Source organism: Fistularia commersonii, chromosome 31, assembly GCF_037954325.1.
Source record: "Fistularia commersonii isolate RoL2024-O1a breed Wild chromosome 31, RoL_Fcom_v1.0, whole genome shotgun sequence".
NCBI classification, from domain to species: domain Eukaryota; kingdom Metazoa; phylum Chordata; class Actinopteri; order Syngnathiformes; family Fistulariidae; genus Fistularia; species Fistularia commersonii.
Window position 1 is genome coordinate 4070987 of NC_141314.1, and position 19011 is coordinate 4089997.

At 44.3% G+C, this 19011-nt stretch overlaps 1 protein-coding gene across 1 annotated transcript in view; it reads left to right on the plus strand.

Annotated features, from left to right (window-relative positions):
• fat2 (FAT atypical cadherin 2) overlaps positions 1 to 19011 on the plus strand; it is a 73414-nt gene that overhangs the window by 20628 nt on the left and 33775 nt on the right. Inside the window, exons 6-15 of the mRNA XM_086178832.1 lie at positions 2359 to 2498; positions 3103 to 3165; positions 3518 to 3730; positions 4663 to 4873; positions 5295 to 8962; positions 9508 to 9916; positions 12403 to 12602; positions 13485 to 13638; positions 14664 to 14897; positions 17053 to 17442. Of these exons, the coding sequence (XP_086034958.1) occupies positions 2359 to 2498; positions 3103 to 3165; positions 3518 to 3730; positions 4663 to 4873; positions 5295 to 8962; positions 9508 to 9916; positions 12403 to 12602; positions 13485 to 13638; positions 14664 to 14897; positions 17053 to 17442 (5682 nt within the window). The remainder of the gene's footprint in view (positions 1 to 2358; positions 2499 to 3102; positions 3166 to 3517; positions 3731 to 4662; positions 4874 to 5294; positions 8963 to 9507; positions 9917 to 12402; positions 12603 to 13484; positions 13639 to 14663; positions 14898 to 17052; positions 17443 to 19011) is intronic.

Here is a 19011-nt window from a genome sequence, read left to right on the forward strand (position 1 = left end):
AACCCCTCCTCTCGAACCCCCCAGCCAGGAGAAGCGTCAGGCCACAGGTGCATTAATAAAAGCAGGAAGCTAAGGTTCACCCTGGTGCCCAAACTGTAGGACTGCAGGTACAGCTTCTGCAGCCAGATAGCATCTCTTTTCAATTTATCCTTTCCACTCCTGTTATTTTATTTTATTTTATTTTATTTTATTTTATTTTATTTTATTTTATTTTATTTTATTTTATTTTATTTTATTCATTAGTGTATAGGTTTGGGATTCATGTAAAAAAATAAAAATAAAATAAAAGTATTTATCATAATTATCATAATTATTATAATTGTTATTATTCTAATATTTATTATAATTATAATAATTATTGTAATTATAATGATTATTATAATTATTATTTATTATAGATATTTAAATTATCAATATTATTTATTTATCAATGCATGTTTGGGGAATTAATTTGAATTAAAAAATGAATTAAATTATTTTAATTATTATGATGATTATGTTTGTTGGGATTCAAATTTTATTTTTGATACTTAAGCTTCCCAATTCTATTAAAAATGCTGAGGAAGCATTTTTAATTATAATAATTAAAAATGCTACTAAAAATGCTGAGGAAGCATTTTTAATAGAACTGGGCTACAGTTATTAATGTTATTTTCAACATCATCATCATTATCATTATCATCATCATGATATTTTAATTATTATTGTCCTTATTGTTATTGTTGCTGTTGTTGTTGATTGGCCATTATCATCGTGTTTCCCTTCTAAGGCTCTGCAACTTGACAAATCAAAAAGCACAAAACCCTGCATTACAACACTGTTATTACCTCTTTTAATAATTTAAATTTGTTTTTTTCATAACAAGCTGTTCCACTGAGTCCTGTTACCGTGGAATGTGTTGTTATTACCTACTTTATTACACGATTGCAAGTGTTATAAGCCGGACGCTCATAGAGAGACATCTTATTAAAGTCAAATTAAAGTCAAACTGAATTATCTATCTATTGATCGCTTTATCGATCAGATCATGGGTCTAACCCGGTGGGTTGCCCCTATGTAAAATTTCTCTCGGGCTCTTCCCATTCCTGCCTGGGATCTCCACGTGATCTCCCTCGCTCCCGCGCTTTAGGGTGATCGATCGATTGAGTCGGGGTGATTGATCGATTGACGACAGGAAGGTGAAGCTGTTTGTGGTCAGGAAAACATTTTGGGGGTTCTCCGTCAGAGAACATTAGAATATTGAACAAACTGTGTGTGTGTGTGTGTGTGTGTGTGTGTGTGTGTTAATAAACACCATCTGTCAGCCCAGGCTGTTTCCTCTGGACCTGCTGAGGCAGAAAGGAGGTCGGACTGAGTCACACTGGACATTCAAAATAAAAGGCAAACGACAAAAAAGAAAACAAAAAACGGGATCATTTCATCAATTAAAATAAATCAGAGCAAACTTAGAGACATCTTGTAAATATTAGAAAAAAAGATGCCTTTCAAATCAGAAGAAAATAAAACATCATATCACAGGAATAAATCAAATCAAGAAAAATATAAAAATATATTATAAATAGAAATAAATATTATATATATAGATAAATATATATCCATCTTGCCAACGAGAAGATTAAATATTCCAATTTAGATAAAATCAATAAGCAGTTTTCATATTTCAATCAGTATATCAATAAAATATATATGTATAAAATATTTTACAAGATGAATAAATGTAATAAAAATGTGTAAATATATAAATACCCATATACATCAATCATCAGTTTCAATGTACATATATGTATATGTATATATTCAATATATATATATATATAGTCACACAAAAAAAAAAAAATTATAAACATGTACACTTTAAGGAAAATACCTGTGATTAACAGCTGACCTGTCCAGGTTAAGTTTCGCCTCCCATCATGGAAAATGACACTGTTTCTGCCGTGCACACTCTCATTCGTTATTCGAGGCACAGGGCTTGCATTAGTTAGCATTAGTTAGCATGGGTTAGCGAGGAAGTTTTGAAAATGTATTTCAAGTTGATGTGAAAACGCAGAACTACTTTATTTGGCGGCGACTGAACCTGTGCAGCGTGAGAGAGGCCTCGGCTAATTCTAGCACAAAGCTAAAGCTAGCTTTGTGTGAGAACTGTAACGCTGCAACTCAACTTTTTTCATGCAATCATGCAATAGAAACATTTTTATTTTTCTCATTTTGAGCCTCGACCACTGAACTCTACCAGGTCATTATAAACTGTAAACTGATCGTTCGGATTAATTGGAATTAAACGTGTCGTGGTTGATTTTGGCGCCCCCTTGTGGCCGCTGTGAAATTCAGTCCCTGAATTTCTGCTCTGCTTCTCAGGTGGCGACGAGGCCAAGGACTTTGACATCCAGCGGAACACGGGCACCATCACCATCGCCCGGCGCCTGGACGCTGCCCGGCGCTCCAACTACAACCTGACGGTGCAGGTCACCGACGGCCATCAGAGGGCGACCACGCAGGTCAGAGAAGTTTTCTTCACCACACGAGTGGTCCTGAAACCTAGAACTCTATCCAAGTTCAATCTCAATACCGCAGAGTCCTCCAGAAGTAGGAGTTACTTCCTGGTTAGCTTGAAATTTACTTTGTGTGCTGCCAACAGGAGCTTAAAAGTTAAAATATTTGAAGAAACTGATAACCTTATCACCGTGGCCATGATTTTGATTGATTCGAGCGAAAGTGCAAAAATAAAAATAAAATCTAGCCAATCGGAGATGGCTACAAACTGTATTTTGTGAGCAAATGAACTGTAGCACTTTGGCATGCTAATGAAGCGATGCAGATGTCATGTGACCTTGATCTCATCGCCCCTATGTTTTCATTGTCTATACATACGTACGTTGAGTTCTAGAGTTAGCATTAGCACAGCTCTGATGCTAAGCTAGCGGCAGAAATGAATTAAATAAACCAAAATGGCTGCAATGGCACTTTCATATCTGTGCTTATATGACCTGATATGTCGGTATTTTTACTTTTTTTACTCGTACTCCGCTTAGCATGCTAGTCAAACCTGTGCTAGCACGTTGCTCTTGCACTAAAGATGCCGCACCTTTTGTCCTTCCGCAGGCGTTCATCCGAGTCTTGGACATGAACCAGCACCGACCCGTCTTCAGGAAGCAGCTCTACCAGGTGAGACCTCCTCTTTTCCTGTCGCCTGGTTGAGAACCTCGCTGACGCTGTTAATTCGCGCCGCTGTCCTTGCCGTCCTCTTCGCCGACTTCCTTAATCACAGTTATCAGTACACTCTTTCGTCTTCCTTGGGGGATTATTTCGCTAAAAGGGCGACTTGTCGCCCTGGAAGGGGACAAATTACCGCATTGTGTACCGCACTGACAGTGAACTTCCGTGGACCATAACGCCCCCGATCCAAAGCACGCCCCCAGCTTCTAGTCCTGTGGGATGAGAGGCTACGTCACCTAATATCCGCCACAGCATCTTTTTCCGCAGCTATCAACGGGTTGTGTCCCTCTATGTGACGAAGGTGAGGGTCCCCGAGGACACGTCCCCGTGGAAGGACATCCTGCAGATCAGCGCCGAGGACGCGGACGCCAACGGGAAGCTGCTGTTCTCCATCCACGCCAGCCTCCGCCCGGACAGCGCCCGGCTCTTCCACCTGGACCCCAAAAGTGGCGTGCTGGTGCTGAAGGAGGAGCTGGACTACGAGACCGCCCCCGTCCACACCCTCGTTGTCATGGTAATGGCTGGGCGATGATGATGACATCACACCTGTTTCTCATCTGCTTTGCTGATGTCAAAAAAAAAAAAGAATCTCATCAGGTGTTTTATTTCCATTATTGTTATAATTATGATTATTTGGAGAATTATTGTTATTTTGATAATTAAGATAATTTTCATTATTATTATATTGATTTTGATCATCATCACAACATAAGGATGTATTGTAACAGTTTTATAAACTTTATAAACAACAGCAATTATAATAATAAGGATGATGATAGCAACGGTGATAATGATGAAGATGATGGTGATCATTATTATTCAATAATAATAATTGGATTGATCATGATTATTGGATTCATTTTTTGTTGTCATTGTTCATTATTACCATCATGTCATTATTTGAATCACCCCATCAAAATAATCTTTTTAACATTACTATAAAACACGAAGTAACTACTACAGCAACACCAACGCAAATGATACTACTACTAATAATAAATAAAACAATCAATAAATGTTATTAAAACAATTTCATTTTATAATATTTAAATAAATAATGATCTTGAATACAACTATATTACTACTATCGATGTGGTTCTTATCATTTTCTTGATTTATTGTAATAATATGACTTTAAAAAATTACAGTATTATCATATATATATGACACAATACATCATAAATATTATATCATAATAGTAATTGTCATCATCATGTTCCCTGTAAATATCGTAATTCATTACAATACTGTCACATATCAAAAATACAATCATGAAAATAATAATAATGACATAATGATAAATATGATGATGACTATTGTTAATAATGTTATCATTACCATACTAATTCATCAACAACTATAATATTCATGATGATAACAAATATCATCATCATCATCATTACTGTCATTATTGTTGTTATTCATTCTTCTGGCTGCTCCCCTCAGGTGCGGGACCAAGAAATCCCAGTCAAGAGGAACCTGGTGAAGGTCCTGATCCAGGTGGAGGACTGCAATGACCACTCGCCCTCCTTCCTCAGCCCCCGCTACGAGGCCGCCGTCTCCAGCCTGGCGCCGCCGGGTTCCGAGGTCGTCAGGGTCAAAGCCCTGGACAAGGATGAGGGCGGCAACGCCGAGATCACCTACTCCCTGCACTCGGGTGAGAAGCCACGGAGGCAGAACCGCGAGAATACATTATCTCGACCGCTGATCCAGGACTCAGAGTCACAGAGGGGTGGAGCCTCCCAGCTTCACCCTGGACCGGCTGCTGGTTGACTTTCCTTAAATATTTCAATGGAACCCCAAGAACTGACACCTTGCGGAGAGGAAGATTCCAGTTCTGAACTAGTGGTTATCTGGGTCCAAAACTTGTATGTTCATGAAGACTCTAAATTGTCCCCAGGTGCAAATGAGGGTGAATGTTTGAATGTCCCTGTGATTGACAGCTGGCTCATCCAGGTTAAACCCCGCCTCTTTCCCCAATGTCAGCTGGGATAGGCTCCCATTGCAACCCCTAGAGCAAAACTGAACGAAAAGACGGTACAAGCAAATGCTGATTTGTGTAACCCCTTATCTTGTAGGCAACATCAACAACAGCTTCTCCATCGATCCATCGTCGGGTTCCATCAGCATCTCCAAGCGCCTGGACGTGCAGCCCCAGGACCAGTTCCATCTCACAGTGATGGCCACCGACCAGGGCTTCCCCCAGCGCAGCGACGTCTGCTCGGTCCACGTTCGCATCCTCACCTCCGTCCGCACCCCGCCCGCCTTCCCCGCCGATGAGTACCTGACCGAAATCAGCGAGTGGAGCCACCCGGGTACCCCGGTGGTCACGGTCTCGGCCTCCAGCCCCGCCGCCGTTCATTACGGGATCGATGGCGGCGATCTCGACGGGACATTTCACATCAGCCGGTTCACCGGTGTGATCTCGCTTAGGAAGTGGCTGGACTTTGAGAGCCGTGCGTCCTACAAGCTCAAAGTTACGGCTTCCACTGCCGCCGGCGCCTCCTCGTCCACCGTCGTCCACATCTACGTGATCGACGAGAACGACAACGCCCCCGTTTTCAAGCGGTGGGAGTATTTGGGGCATGTGAGTGAGTTGGCTCAGGTTGGGGAGGTGGTGACGGGCGAGAGAAACGCACCCTTGGTCATCCAGGCGTTGGACGCCGACAGGGACGTGAACTCCCTGCTGATGTATCGGATCGTGGAACCGGAAGCCGAGAAGGTCTTCAAGATCGACCCCAACATGGGGACCATTTCTCTGGCCGCACCCGTGGATTCCGAAGTGTGGCCCGAGTACCGTTTTAGCGTTCAGGTTCAGGACTCAGGGGAGCCGTCGCTCCGAGCGTCCGATCCCGTCAAGGTCATCGTCCGCATCTTGGACCTGAACGATTGCCCGCCGAAATTCTCTGCCGCCACCTACGAGGCGTTTGTCCTTTTCCCGCCTGTAAGAGACACGGAAGTCACGGGCGTCATGGCGAGCGACCCCGACTCTGCTCTGTCCTACAGTATCACAGGGGGGAATCATAACAACGCCTTCGTCATCCACCCGACCACTGGCATCATCGCGGTAAGCAATGCGTCAGAATTTAGGTGGAGTTACCAGCTGGTAGTCCAAGCTTCTGATGGCCTTTACAAGGACTCCGCCATCGTCACGGTTAACGTCACAAACGCGACAGAAACCGATCTGGGCTTTGAGCGGAGGGTGTACTCCGTAAGCGTAGCTGAAAACCTTAAGAGCGTCCGAATGCTGGCCGCGCTTAAAACTACCGGCTGTTTTCTGAACGAACCGCTAACTTTCTATGTTCTGAACCCGGTGGGGAGGTTCTCCATCTCCTGGACGTCCGGGATACTCGAAACCACAGGCGTCCCGTTTGATAGGGAGGAGAGGGACGTCTACGACGTGGTAGTGATGGTGGAGGACTCGCGCGCACCGCGCAGGACGGCTACGACCCTGGTCAAGGTCTTCATCGACGATGTCAATGACAACTCCCCTCAGTTTCTCAACCTTCCTTTCTCCATGACTATCTCAGAGGACGCTGAGCCAGGAGATGTACTGTACCAGGTGGCCGCTGTTGACAAGGATCTAGGAGAAAACGGGTCTGTCGTGTACTCACTGGAAGAGGACTTTGACCTCTTCAGGGTCGACCCCGACGTGGGTGATGTGTCGCTCCAAAGGCCGCTGGATTTCGACGCTCTGAACAAGTACGTGCTGTCGGTGGTGGCCGAGGACGAGGGCGACCCCGGCCTCAGGGCCGTGGCGCAGCTCACCGTCCAGGTGAGGAACCGAACCAACCCGGTTTTCCAAACCCTGCTGTACCCGCTGAAAGTCCCCGAGAACGTCCCGCCCTTCACCACCATCCTGCACGTCCAGGCAAGAAACCCAGAGGGCTATCGGCTCATCTACAACCTTCAGGAGGAGAACGCCTCCAAGCACTTCCACATTGATTTCAAAACCGGCGTGCTGACCGTGACCGAACCGCTCGACTACGAAAGCCAGACGGCGCACGCGTTGACGGTCCGAGCGACCGACTCGGTGACGGGCGCCTTCTCGGAGGCCTCCATCGAAATCGAAGTGGAGGACGTGAACGATAACGCGCCCATTTTCTCCAAGGCGCAGTATGTGGCGGACATCGCGGAGGGGCTGCCCACCGGCACTCCAGTGATTCAGCTCTCTGCGTCTGATCTGGACTCGGGCAGGAATAAAGATGTGACCTTCCAGATTGTGAAAACGGACAGGAACGAGACAGACTTCTTTCAGATTGACCCCCACACCGGGCTGGTTGTCACCAAGCAAGTTCTGGACCACGAAACCGCCAGTCGCTACAGTTTGACGGTGAGGGCGGTGGACAACGGGACGGTTCCGCTCCACTCCGAAACCCGCGTCTTCGTGAACGTCACCGATGTCAACGACAACCCGCCAGACTTTGTCAGCTCCCACTTCCGTGCCACGCTTGACGAGATGGCCAAGTGTGGCCACATCGTCGTCAAAATCCAGGCGTCAGACCCGGACGCCGCCGATGCCAACAACCTCCGCTACAGGATCCTCTCGGGGAACGAAGGCCGGTACTTCAATATCAACGAGTCCTCGGGGATCATCTCCTTTTCCAACGTCTGCAAGAGGAATCTGGACCCTTTCTATAACCTGACAGTGGCGGTGTCCGACGGTGTCTTTCAGAAAAGCGCGCCGGTCAATATCGACATGATTAACAGCAACAGGCACAGTCCCTTTTTCAAGCAGAGCGTTTACGAAACCGAGCTGGCCGAGAACGCCGAAGTGGGAACTCGCGTTATCCGTTTGGCGGCGATTGACCCGGACGATGGACCATACGGTAGCGTGGACTACACCATCATCAACAAGCTCGCGGATGAGAAGTTCACAATTGACAACAATGGCCAGATTGTCACAACGCAGGCTTTGGATAGAGAGAATCCAGAGCAGAGGATCATCGCCATCAAGGTCATGGCCAAAGACGGCGGTGGGAAAGTGGCCTTTTGCACCGTCAAGATCATCCTGACAGACGACAATGACAACGTGCCGCAGTTCAAAGCCTCGGAGTACCAGGTGTCCATCCAGTCCACTGTCAACAAGGGTTCCCCTGTCATTCAGATCATGGCCTACGACGCAGATGACGGCAAGAATGCCGACATCACCTACAGCGTTGACGAAGCCGAGGAGGTGACGGAGGACGTGATCGAGATCAACCCCTTCACCGGCCTGGTCAGCGTCAAGGAGAGCCTCGTCGGCATGGAGAACAAGATCTTCAACTTCAAGGTGAAGGCTCGCGACGGGAGCATACCGTTCTACAACTCCACTGTGCCCGTCCAGGTCAAGGTGGTACCGCCCGAGGTGCCTCTGCCCAAATTCTCGGAGCCCCTCTACAGCTTCTCTGCAGCCGAGGACGTCCCCGTCGGCACGGAGATCGGGTCAGTGCGGGCCGACTCCCAGATGCCCGTCATTTACAGCCTGGTCAGCGGCAACACGGTGGAGAGCAACAAGGACAAAGTCTTCACCTTGGACCAAGAGAGCGGGACGCTCCTGGTGCAGAAGACCATTGACCACGAGAAGACCAAATGGTACCAGATAGACGTTGTTGCCCAGGGCAACCACAACGGGACCGACGTGGCGTCGCTGGTGTCGGTCAGCATCCAGGTGCAGGACGTTAACGACAACCAACCCATGTTCGACGCAGACCCTTACAGAGCTTTCCTGGCAGAGAACATGCCTGCCGGAACCACCGTTATTCAGGTGAGAATCTCTGCCGAACGCAGTTCCACGATGCTGATTTAAGCATGAATGTCCATCAAACAAGTGAGTCAGGGTTAGAGTCTATGCAGAAGTTGAGCTGACAATACCGGAGTCACTTGTGGAGTATAAAGGGTGGACTGGTGGGGCTTAGCCAGGACAGGTTACGTGTCAGTCACAGGGCCACTTCTAAAGACATCCAACAATTCATGCTTTCATTCACAATTACGGACAGTTTCATTCATTTATTAATTATCCACACAACTCAGGGTCGTGGGGGTGCTAGAGCCTTTCCAATTAAGAGGAGGGGTTCACCCTGGACATACAACTAGTCACCTATTTAGGGTCCCCCATCAACCTCCTGCATTTTGTCGGAGTCCCAAACAGCCAGAAGGTTCATCGAAGACTAAACTGTCCATAGATGAAAATAAGAGTGTGACTGGTTGGATGATTGACAGGCAACCCATCCAGTGGTTGGTCGCCTGCTTCTTATGAGCATCATTCAAACACAGTCCCGAGATGTAAATCGGTGTGTTGTTTACGAACAGGTGACGGCCAACGACCCCGACGCTGATGCCAATGGCTTAGTGACTTATAGCTTGGAGCCGCTGACCAATGACGACGCAGTGTTGGAAGCGGAGGACATCAGCCAGGTCTTCTCCATCGACGGGCGGACCGGTTGGATCACGGCCGTTCGGGAGACGGACTGCGAGGCGACCCGGCTCTTCAGGTTCAACGTTCTCGCCACCGACCACGGCGGCGACGTCAAGCTCTCCTCCAGCGTGCGGGTGGAGGTGACGGTGACCGACGAGAACGACAACCCGCCCAAGTTCTCCGAGGACGCGTACCACGGCTCGGTGGTGGAGAACACCGGACCCGGGGAGGTCATCATCTCCATGACAACCACAGATGCCGACGTGTCGATGGAGAACCGCATGGTGACGTGTTACATCACGGGTGAGGCCAACATCTGACATCCAGGAAGTAGAGTTTCCATGTAAATCCATTATATTCTGTGCCTGTAATAAGAACATTTCGGCTCAACTGCAGGAAGATAATGAATTAATTAGTTATTTGAAATTATAATTTTAATTGAAATTAAAATGTCTTTGTTTTATAGAAAACTTTTACATTTTTTATAATATTTTGCAAAAAAAGTAAATTGTAAACAGTCAATCCAAAAGTCAATTTTCTTTTAAATCGTTGTTTATATATACTATTATAATAGTATCTTAACCCTTGTGTAATGTTCATATTGTTGTTACTCAGCCGGCGTTTGTGGGTTTGATGGACACAATCAAACACTTTTATGTTAAAATACTGAACAGATGTTTACTTTATCCCAATAACAAGCAGTATAAACAATACATATGGTTAGTATTTGCCCTTTACCTGTGTTAGGTCACATTTATAACTTATTATTTAAATATGTATTCTGATTTATGTTCTTCACAGAAAATGAGCCAGTCAGTGAGTCTAAGTTTGAAAAAGTAAATAATTTCATCATTTTTCTTTTAATAAAAAGTGGAAATGGGTCCCACTAACCCGAACACCACACAAGGGTTAAGGCTGATTATCAATTGTAATTAATTAACGATAAAATATAAAGGTATGTCTCACGCAACTAGTGTCGGTGAAAAATATGAAAAACTCGGTCGTGATGAAACAGAAAGAATAAATTGTTCAACATCTAATGAGACCGTTAATTGACTTATAAATCAGCTATAAATTCTTAATTACAACGTTCATGACACAAAAAAAGAAATAAATAACCGAGCCGGCAGAACAAAACACGCTGAGCCTACTCGAGGGTTCGGGGGTTCGGGGGTTCGGAGATCCTGCAGGCCTGGAGCCAGGGAGAGGAGGCTCTCCAGACTCAGACAAAACGAGAAAAAGAAAACTAATGTTCTTTTTTGCAGGAGCTCATGTGTGTGTGTGTGTGTGTGTGTGTGTGTGTGCATGTTTATCATCCAAATTAGTGTCCTGTCTCAGACTGGGAAAGATCAATACATTAACCAGGAAAAATTAAGTCTGTGCATGGGATGAATCACTCACACTGCAGGAGCTCTGGGGGCAACGCCAGCCAAACTCAACAACTACCTGCGCTATCAACATAACAACAACAACAACACAGCAGCAACAACCACAAATGCAACTATAATAAAAGCAATAACAGCAATCACAAAAAACAACCATAGAACTACAACTACTAAAACAGACATAACAACAACAGCAAATAGCACAACAACGTTGTGCATTTACCACAACAACAGCACACACATCACATAACCATAACAACAACAAGCACAACAACAACCACAATGACCACAGCAACAACCGCAAAAACAACCAGCATAACCATAACCACCGCCACAGCAACCAGAGAAACAACAATAATAGGAACACCTAGCAGTACAACAAGCACAAGAAGAACCCCAACAACAACCAGCACAACAGCATGAGCCACACAAACAACAACAACCAAAAAAAATAACCATAACAACAGCCACAAAAACAACTCAAGCAACAACAAACACATCAACCACAAAACCAATAACAACCACAAAATTATCCATACCGACAACCAAAAACACAGGAACAACAGCCACAACAAACCCAATCGAAACCACAAAAACAACTACAGCAACAATAACAACGACAATACCAATCACAATTACAACAACAATGGTAGCAATTACAACTACACAGACAAATATTTAGATTCAAACCAAAGCGGTCAGCGCTTTGGTTTGAATCGGTTTGAGCCGTATCACAGCAAGAAGGTCCCTTGTTGGATTTCAATAGGGGGGCTTCCTGCTTCCCTAGGTTCCTCCTACAGTCCAAAAGCACCCCAAAGTTTCCAGACGTGTAAGTGAGCGGTTGTTTGTCTCTATATGTACCTGTGGTCATCGAAGATGTTCAACCATTCCCCCATGCATTTACACCTATGGACGATTGAAAGTTTTCAATGAGCATACAAGTGTTGGGCCGCAGGAGTAAGTTGGAGAATCTGGAGAGAACCAAAGGCTCTAGAGCCTTCCTCTTGATAAGTTCTTTGAGTTCCATTGAATCAAATGAATAAATTCGATTGGTGACCTGTCCAGGGTGAACCCGGCTCTCGCCCCATGGACCCAAAGGATAGTCTGCGGCAACCCTGCAACCCTGAGTACAGCATAAGAGGTAGAGATAATGAGTAGTTTCTATTCGTCAGGATTTGCATTTGCTAAAGTACCTCAATACAGGAGTACCAGAAATCTAAAGAAGGTGGAAGTAGAACTTATGGGGGCTTAAAGCACCCCGTCCTCATACGAGGACATTGTCATGAATTATGTCATGATACTGTTTAAGAAGCTACATCCAGGCTCAGCTGATCAATAACTGCTGTTTAAATTTATCGGTAATCAATCGGATCAGCTGCATTCCCTTCGGCTGCTCCCCCGCAGACGGCGACCCGCTCGGCCAGTTCGCCATCATCCAGCAGGACGAGGGCGAGTGGGGTTTGATCGTGAAGGAGCCGCTGGACCGCGAGGCCGCCGACCGCTACTCCCTGAGGGTCACCGCCACCGACGGGAAGTTCCAGACGCCCGTGCACGTGGACGTGCACATTCTGGACGTCAACGACAACAGCCCTCTGTGCGAGCAGGTAGGCGCCGCGGGTCGGCGACGTGGTCAGTTATGACGCCCCCGATCATGTTTCCGTTACACTTTAACAGCACATCAGTGTGTTACCATGGCAACCCCGGGGATCCCCTGCAGAGAATTTACCTTCACTTACATTTGATGTCCTTAAAGGACTCGACGAGTTGTACAGATTAAAAAAAATGACTACAGCCGTAAGACACAGTTAGTTCAAACTACTACGAAAAGGAAGTATTAAAATGTGGAAGAAGTACTCCGATGTATATAATTGTATTTTATGTCAACACTAGCATATAGCACATAGCACAAAGTTGTTTGTCCCACAGCATTTTACTGCTGAAAGTGCAGAGAAATCGCCACAAAATTCTAAATAATTCAAAATTAGACAATGAAATACCCAAATAAAATGTAAATGTTAACCCTCTCAGGCTCAAATTAAGTTGTAGTTGCAGGAAAAATCTGATATTTGGCTGTCGCTAATCTGCAACATCTGCCTGGAGAAGGTTAAAATGACCAGGAAAAAAATGACTGAGAAAAGCAAAATAAATGCAAAAAAGAAACACAGCCACATTTAACTGAAATAATAATGTAAAATCTGTGGAAAATTGCCTAAGAATACACAAGAAAGAATCAGAAATGATTTTTTTATTTGCGAAAATCCTGATAAAGATATTTTTATTTCCTCTCCAAATCCATGTCATATTATATTAAGAGAATTAGCAACTGGCTAAAATTAGCAACTGGCTATGATTTACAACTGGCCAAATTTAGCAACTGGCTATGATTAGCAACTGGCTAAAATTAACAACATATAAGTGTTTTAAGTCCCGGCGTACCGACATCCCGATGTTCCGACATTCTGACATTTCGTCTCCTCTCGTTCCAGCCGGTTTACGCCGAGACGGCGACGGAGAACTCGCCATCCGGCACCTTCCTGCTCAAAGTATCAGCTTCGGACGCCGACGCCGGCGCTAACGGGCAGATCTCCTTCAGCCTCCACGGGCCCGACGCAGACAGCTTCCACCTGGACCAGAGGACAGGTGAGATGTGTGTGAGTGTGGTGTGTGTGTGTGTGTGTGCGTGTGTGTGTGTGTGTGGGGGGGGGGGGGGGTCATGACATCTGAGCTGCCCCTTAATGGTTGTTTATGATATTTTCTCAGAAACTGCTCTCAGAAATAAGAAAAAGGAAAACAATCACACACACACACACACACACACACACACACAGAGTCAAATCCATTTCCAGCCACTCATCGGTCAACCATGTGTCACAACACCCTGGTTTCAGCTGACTGGGCATGAGATATAAGGTGTCACACTGAAGGACTACACTTTTGACACTCACACACACAAGTGTTAACAAAACACACCAGCATTTCCGGAAAAGCAACGCCATTACTACGGCAACCGTTAGCTCTAAGGAGGCAAACCCCCTCCCCACCAAAAAAAAAAGGAAAAAGGAAACTAGACAATAAAATTGACGTTGCATTATAAAAAGAATTTTATTGAGTTACTTTTTTATATTCATAGTTTTTGCAGGCTTTATTTTATTTACAAAACAACATGAAATATCGAAAACAATTCTTATTCTCAAATTTCTATGTCTGTGTATTTATATATATATATATATATATATATGTGCATTTATTTTTTTATGGATTTATAATTTGCTCTTTCATTAATGTGTTTCTGTGTATTTCTTTCTCATATATTGTTTCAAGACTATGTCTCGGGTTGTTCAGTTTTTGATTTGCACATTTATTTCTATATCTAATTATTTATTTCATATGTTTTTTTTTATTTTATTTTGATATATTGTTTATTAATCTGTGCATGTCATTATTTTTGGTTTGTTCCTAATGTTTATGTATTTTCATGTTATTTAGTCATTTAGGCAATTTTTTAATTTGACTGTTTATTGATTTATTGATTCAGTATCTGTTGATTTGTTGATTCATTTGGATATTGATTTATTTATTTGTGCATTTCGTGATTTTTTTTTTTTTTCAGCTTCCCGCTCATAAAGCTCTGTTCTGCTTTTTCTTTCCCTCCAAACCCCCTGCAGGCGAGCTCTTCACTCTGGCCGCCTTGGACCGGGAGGCGGCGGCGGAGTACAACCTGGCGGTGAAGGCCACGGACGGCGGCGGCCGCTCCTGCCACACCGACATCCGGCTGACCGTCCGCGACGTGAACGACAACCCGCCGCGCTTCTCCGCCGCCAGTTACCAGGTCACCATCTTCGACAACACCACGGCACACACTCCCGTCGCCGTGATCTACGCCAGGGACCCGGATGCAGGTGGGATTGATTTGATGGACGAATCTATTTGAAATGAATTAATCAATTCAGCAAATAATGTGACGATACCAGTGATGACGATGATAAAGTGGTCTGAGCTCCTCACAACATACAGGACTGTCTCAGAAAATTAGAATATTGTTATAAAGTTCCTTATCTTCTGTAATGCAATTGAAAAAACACAAATGTCATGCATTCTGGATTCATTACAAATCAACTGAAATATTGCAAGCCTTTCATCATTTTAATATGGCTGATTATGGCTTACATCTTAAGGAAACTCAAAAATCCTATCTCAAAATATTAGAATATCATGAAAAAGTAATTTTAGTTTTTTAATTGCATTACAGAAGATAAAGAACTGTATCACAATATTCTAATTTTATGAGACAGTCCTTTAAGACTGTGTAATCCTTGGTTCTGCCTTGGTTCTATGTCTCTGTGTGTGTGTGTGTGTGTGTGTGTGTATGTGTGTGTGTGTGTGTGTGTGTGTGTGTGTGTGTGTGTGTGTTTGTGTGTGTGTGTTTGTGTGTGTGTGTTTGTGTGTGTGTGTTGAAGCCATGCAAACACAGATACTGTCTCTCTTTTACTCACAAACACACACACACATTTGTATTGTATAAACTTACACTGACAAATTGAAGCAGGTTCTTGTTGGTACACAAACACACCTGGACAGATATACTCAGTCATTGTAATTTATCTTTACACACACATGCAGGTGCACAATTACACACACTCAGTCACTCCTCACTGCACAGTTACAACAGATGTGCTTACACGCTCGCCCACACACACACACACGCAAACGTATAGACTTGTGGACACATTCAAATACAGACAGTTCAGCGCCAACACACACACACGCATATTGTACAAGTTTAAACATGGACAGATTCAGACTGGTCAGTGCTGAAGCATGCGCACACACACACACACACACACACACACACACACACACACACACACACAGTCACGGTCACACAAATGTAAATCATCTTTGCACACATATGCACATAAACACATATGGCCATTAACACACACCTTCATGCATAATTACAAAATGATGTGCACACACACTCATATTGCCTCATATTGTGTAAACATATTCAAATTCATACACATTAGCGCTAACACACACACACACACACACACACACACACACACACACACACACACACACTCACACACACACACACAAAGAAACACACGTTGTTTAAACACATTCAAATTCAAACAGGTTTTTGCTAACAATAACACATACAAATACACAAACCCACACACACACACACACACACACACACACTCACATAGACACACAAAGAAGCAGCCACTCCCTCAGATGTGCAGCAGCTTGCCCGTGTCATCGTCATGCTTATGACCTCGCAAGCAGTGTCTGTGTGCGTGTGTGTGTGTGTGTGTGTGTATGTGCAAATACTAACGCTGATGGGAGCTTGAACTCCCTGTATCTGAAGTCTGTGACTTCTATTGGCTTTAAAAGAAATATGAATACCTGTCACCGTGGAAAACATCAAGAATACTTCAAAGGGGGAATTTGGCTGATTTGATTTGACGAGAGAGCCTTGTAAAAGTGATATTTGAATAATTTTGCGTTAATTCAAAATAATTATGTTTCATTGATTATATGAGAGAAGCTCGTCCAATCAAAGGGAAGGTATTTGTTGGAGGGTCCAACGGTGGGATGTCACGTCACTTCTTGTGGGTTCATTTACTTTTTTAAATGTATTTATTGATTTTCTGCTGAATATATTTTTTGTCACATTTTGCCTATGTTTTTTTCCATTTTTTTCCAGAGTCATGTTCCTTGATTACCTTTTAAAATGCGTTCATTTTTACCTGGAAGTATTTCATTTTTCCGCATATAGATGCATTTTTTTCAATTCCCCATAATTATTTTACACATTTTGTGAACTTTTTGTGCAATTTTCTTTCCAAACACAATTTGTTTATTTCTAAATTATTGATCTATTTTAGGTATTATTGTATAATTTAAATAAAAAATCCTTTTTTAACAAGGAATTATTGTTTAACAATTGTTAAATTGCAGGTCTTGCTATTTTAGGTTTTTTGTTTGTTTCTTTTTTACCAGATTTTAGTTCGATGATTGACCCCTGACCTTTGACCTCCCCCCCAGGTATTAACTCAGAGGTGCGGTACGCCCTCCTGGACGACCACAGCGGGTACTTCTCCCTGGAGGAGTTCTCGGGAATCCTGCGACTTGAGCGACCTTTGACCCCTGAAAGCCCCACCACTTTCCAGCTGAGGGTGAAGGCCACTGACCGCGGCCTGCCGCACCATTTGTCCTCCAACGCCACCGTGGCGGTGAGCGTGGTCTCCCTCGACGACTACCAGCCCGTCTTCCTTAGCGCGGAGTACTATACCCAGCTTCCCGAGTCGGCGCCGGTGGGGTCAGAGGTCGTGAGCATTTTGGCGCTCACGAGGGAGGGCACGGTGCCGGACGACATTGTCTACCGCATCGCATCCGGCAACGAGGACAGACGGTTCCGCTTGGACCCAACAAAAGGTGAGAATGGACATTTGTGTGGAGGGACAGCAAGACAGGAAGTGGGTATCCATGAGAGGGGGACAAGAAGCGGTTCGCCGTAACAGAAAGAGAGAAAATGGTTCCTCGTTACAAGCAAAGAGGATGTAGTTTCTTGTGAAGAGTGGACAGGGAGTCTTTGTGAATGACAAGTTGAAAAGAAGTAGATCTTCTTAACAAGTGGACAGGAAGTAGTTCGGTATGACAAGTGGACAGAAAGAAGTTCCTTCATTAAGATTGGAATCTTAGCGATTGGAATTAGATCCTTGTGACGACCGGACAGGAAGTAGCTCCTCATGTTCAGTTGATAGGAAGTAGTGCATCATAACAAAAATGAAGAAAATAGTTTATCATGTCAATTGGACAGGTAATTCTTTATGTTTAATGGATTAGAGGTACATCTTTGTGACAAGTAGACAGGACGTAGTTCCACATGTCAAGTGGATAGGAAATACTAGTAGTTCTTCATGTACAGTTGATAGGAAGTAGGTCTTCTCCAAAAATGGAGAAAAAGTTCCTCACGTTAAGTGGACAAGGGACAGGGATGGTATGTCCAGTGGCCTGGAGATGGATCTTTCAGATGAGTGGACTGGAAGTAGCTCCTCACGTGCAGTTGATAGGAAATATTAGTACTTCATGTCCAATGGCAAGGAAGTAGTTCTTCATAACAAAATAGGAGAAAATTGTTGACAGGAAGTAGTTCCCCATGTCAAGTGGATAGGAAATACTAGTAGTTCTTCATGTGCAGTTGATAGGAAGTAGGTCTTCTCCAAAAATGGAGAAATGGTTCCTCATGACAAGTGGACAAGGGATAGGGATAGTGTGTCTAGTTGCCTGGAGGTGGATCTTTCAGATGAGTGGACAGGAAGTAGTTCCTCATGTACAGTTGATGAGGAGTATTAGTACTTCATGTCCAATGGTGAGGAAGTAGTTCTTCATGACAGAATAGGAGAAAATCGTGGACAAGTAGTGCCTCATGTCAAGTGCACATGCAGTAGCTCCTTATGTCCCGTAGACTGGGGGGAGATCTTTGTGTCCAGTGGACAGGTAGTATTGGTTGTAGTTCTTCATGTCCAAGGGCCAGGGAGTAGGTCTCATAACAAAACAGGGGAGAATACTTAGTCATGAAGCGTGGACTGAAAGAAATTCCTTATGTCAAGTGGACAGGAATTAGTGCCGTATGTCCAGTGGACAGGAAGCAGTTCCATCTGTCCAGTGGACAGGGAGTACTTCCTCATTAGGATTTGACAGAAAGTAATTCAGAATTAGCCCGGAGGTAGATGTTTGTTATGAGTGGACAGCAAGTAGTTCCTAATGGCCAGAAGATAGGAGGTAGATGTAGCTCCTCATGTCAAATGTCCAGGAAGTAGTTCTACATAACAAATACGGAGAAAATAGTTCTTCATGAGAAGGGGACAGGAAGTAGTTCCTCATGTCAAGTGGAAAGAAAGTATTTCAGTTAAAAACAAGTGGACAGGAACCAGCAGCTCATGAGCCGAGCCCAGGACGAAGTTTCCCATATCAAGAGGACAGGAAGTAGTTCCTCAAGTG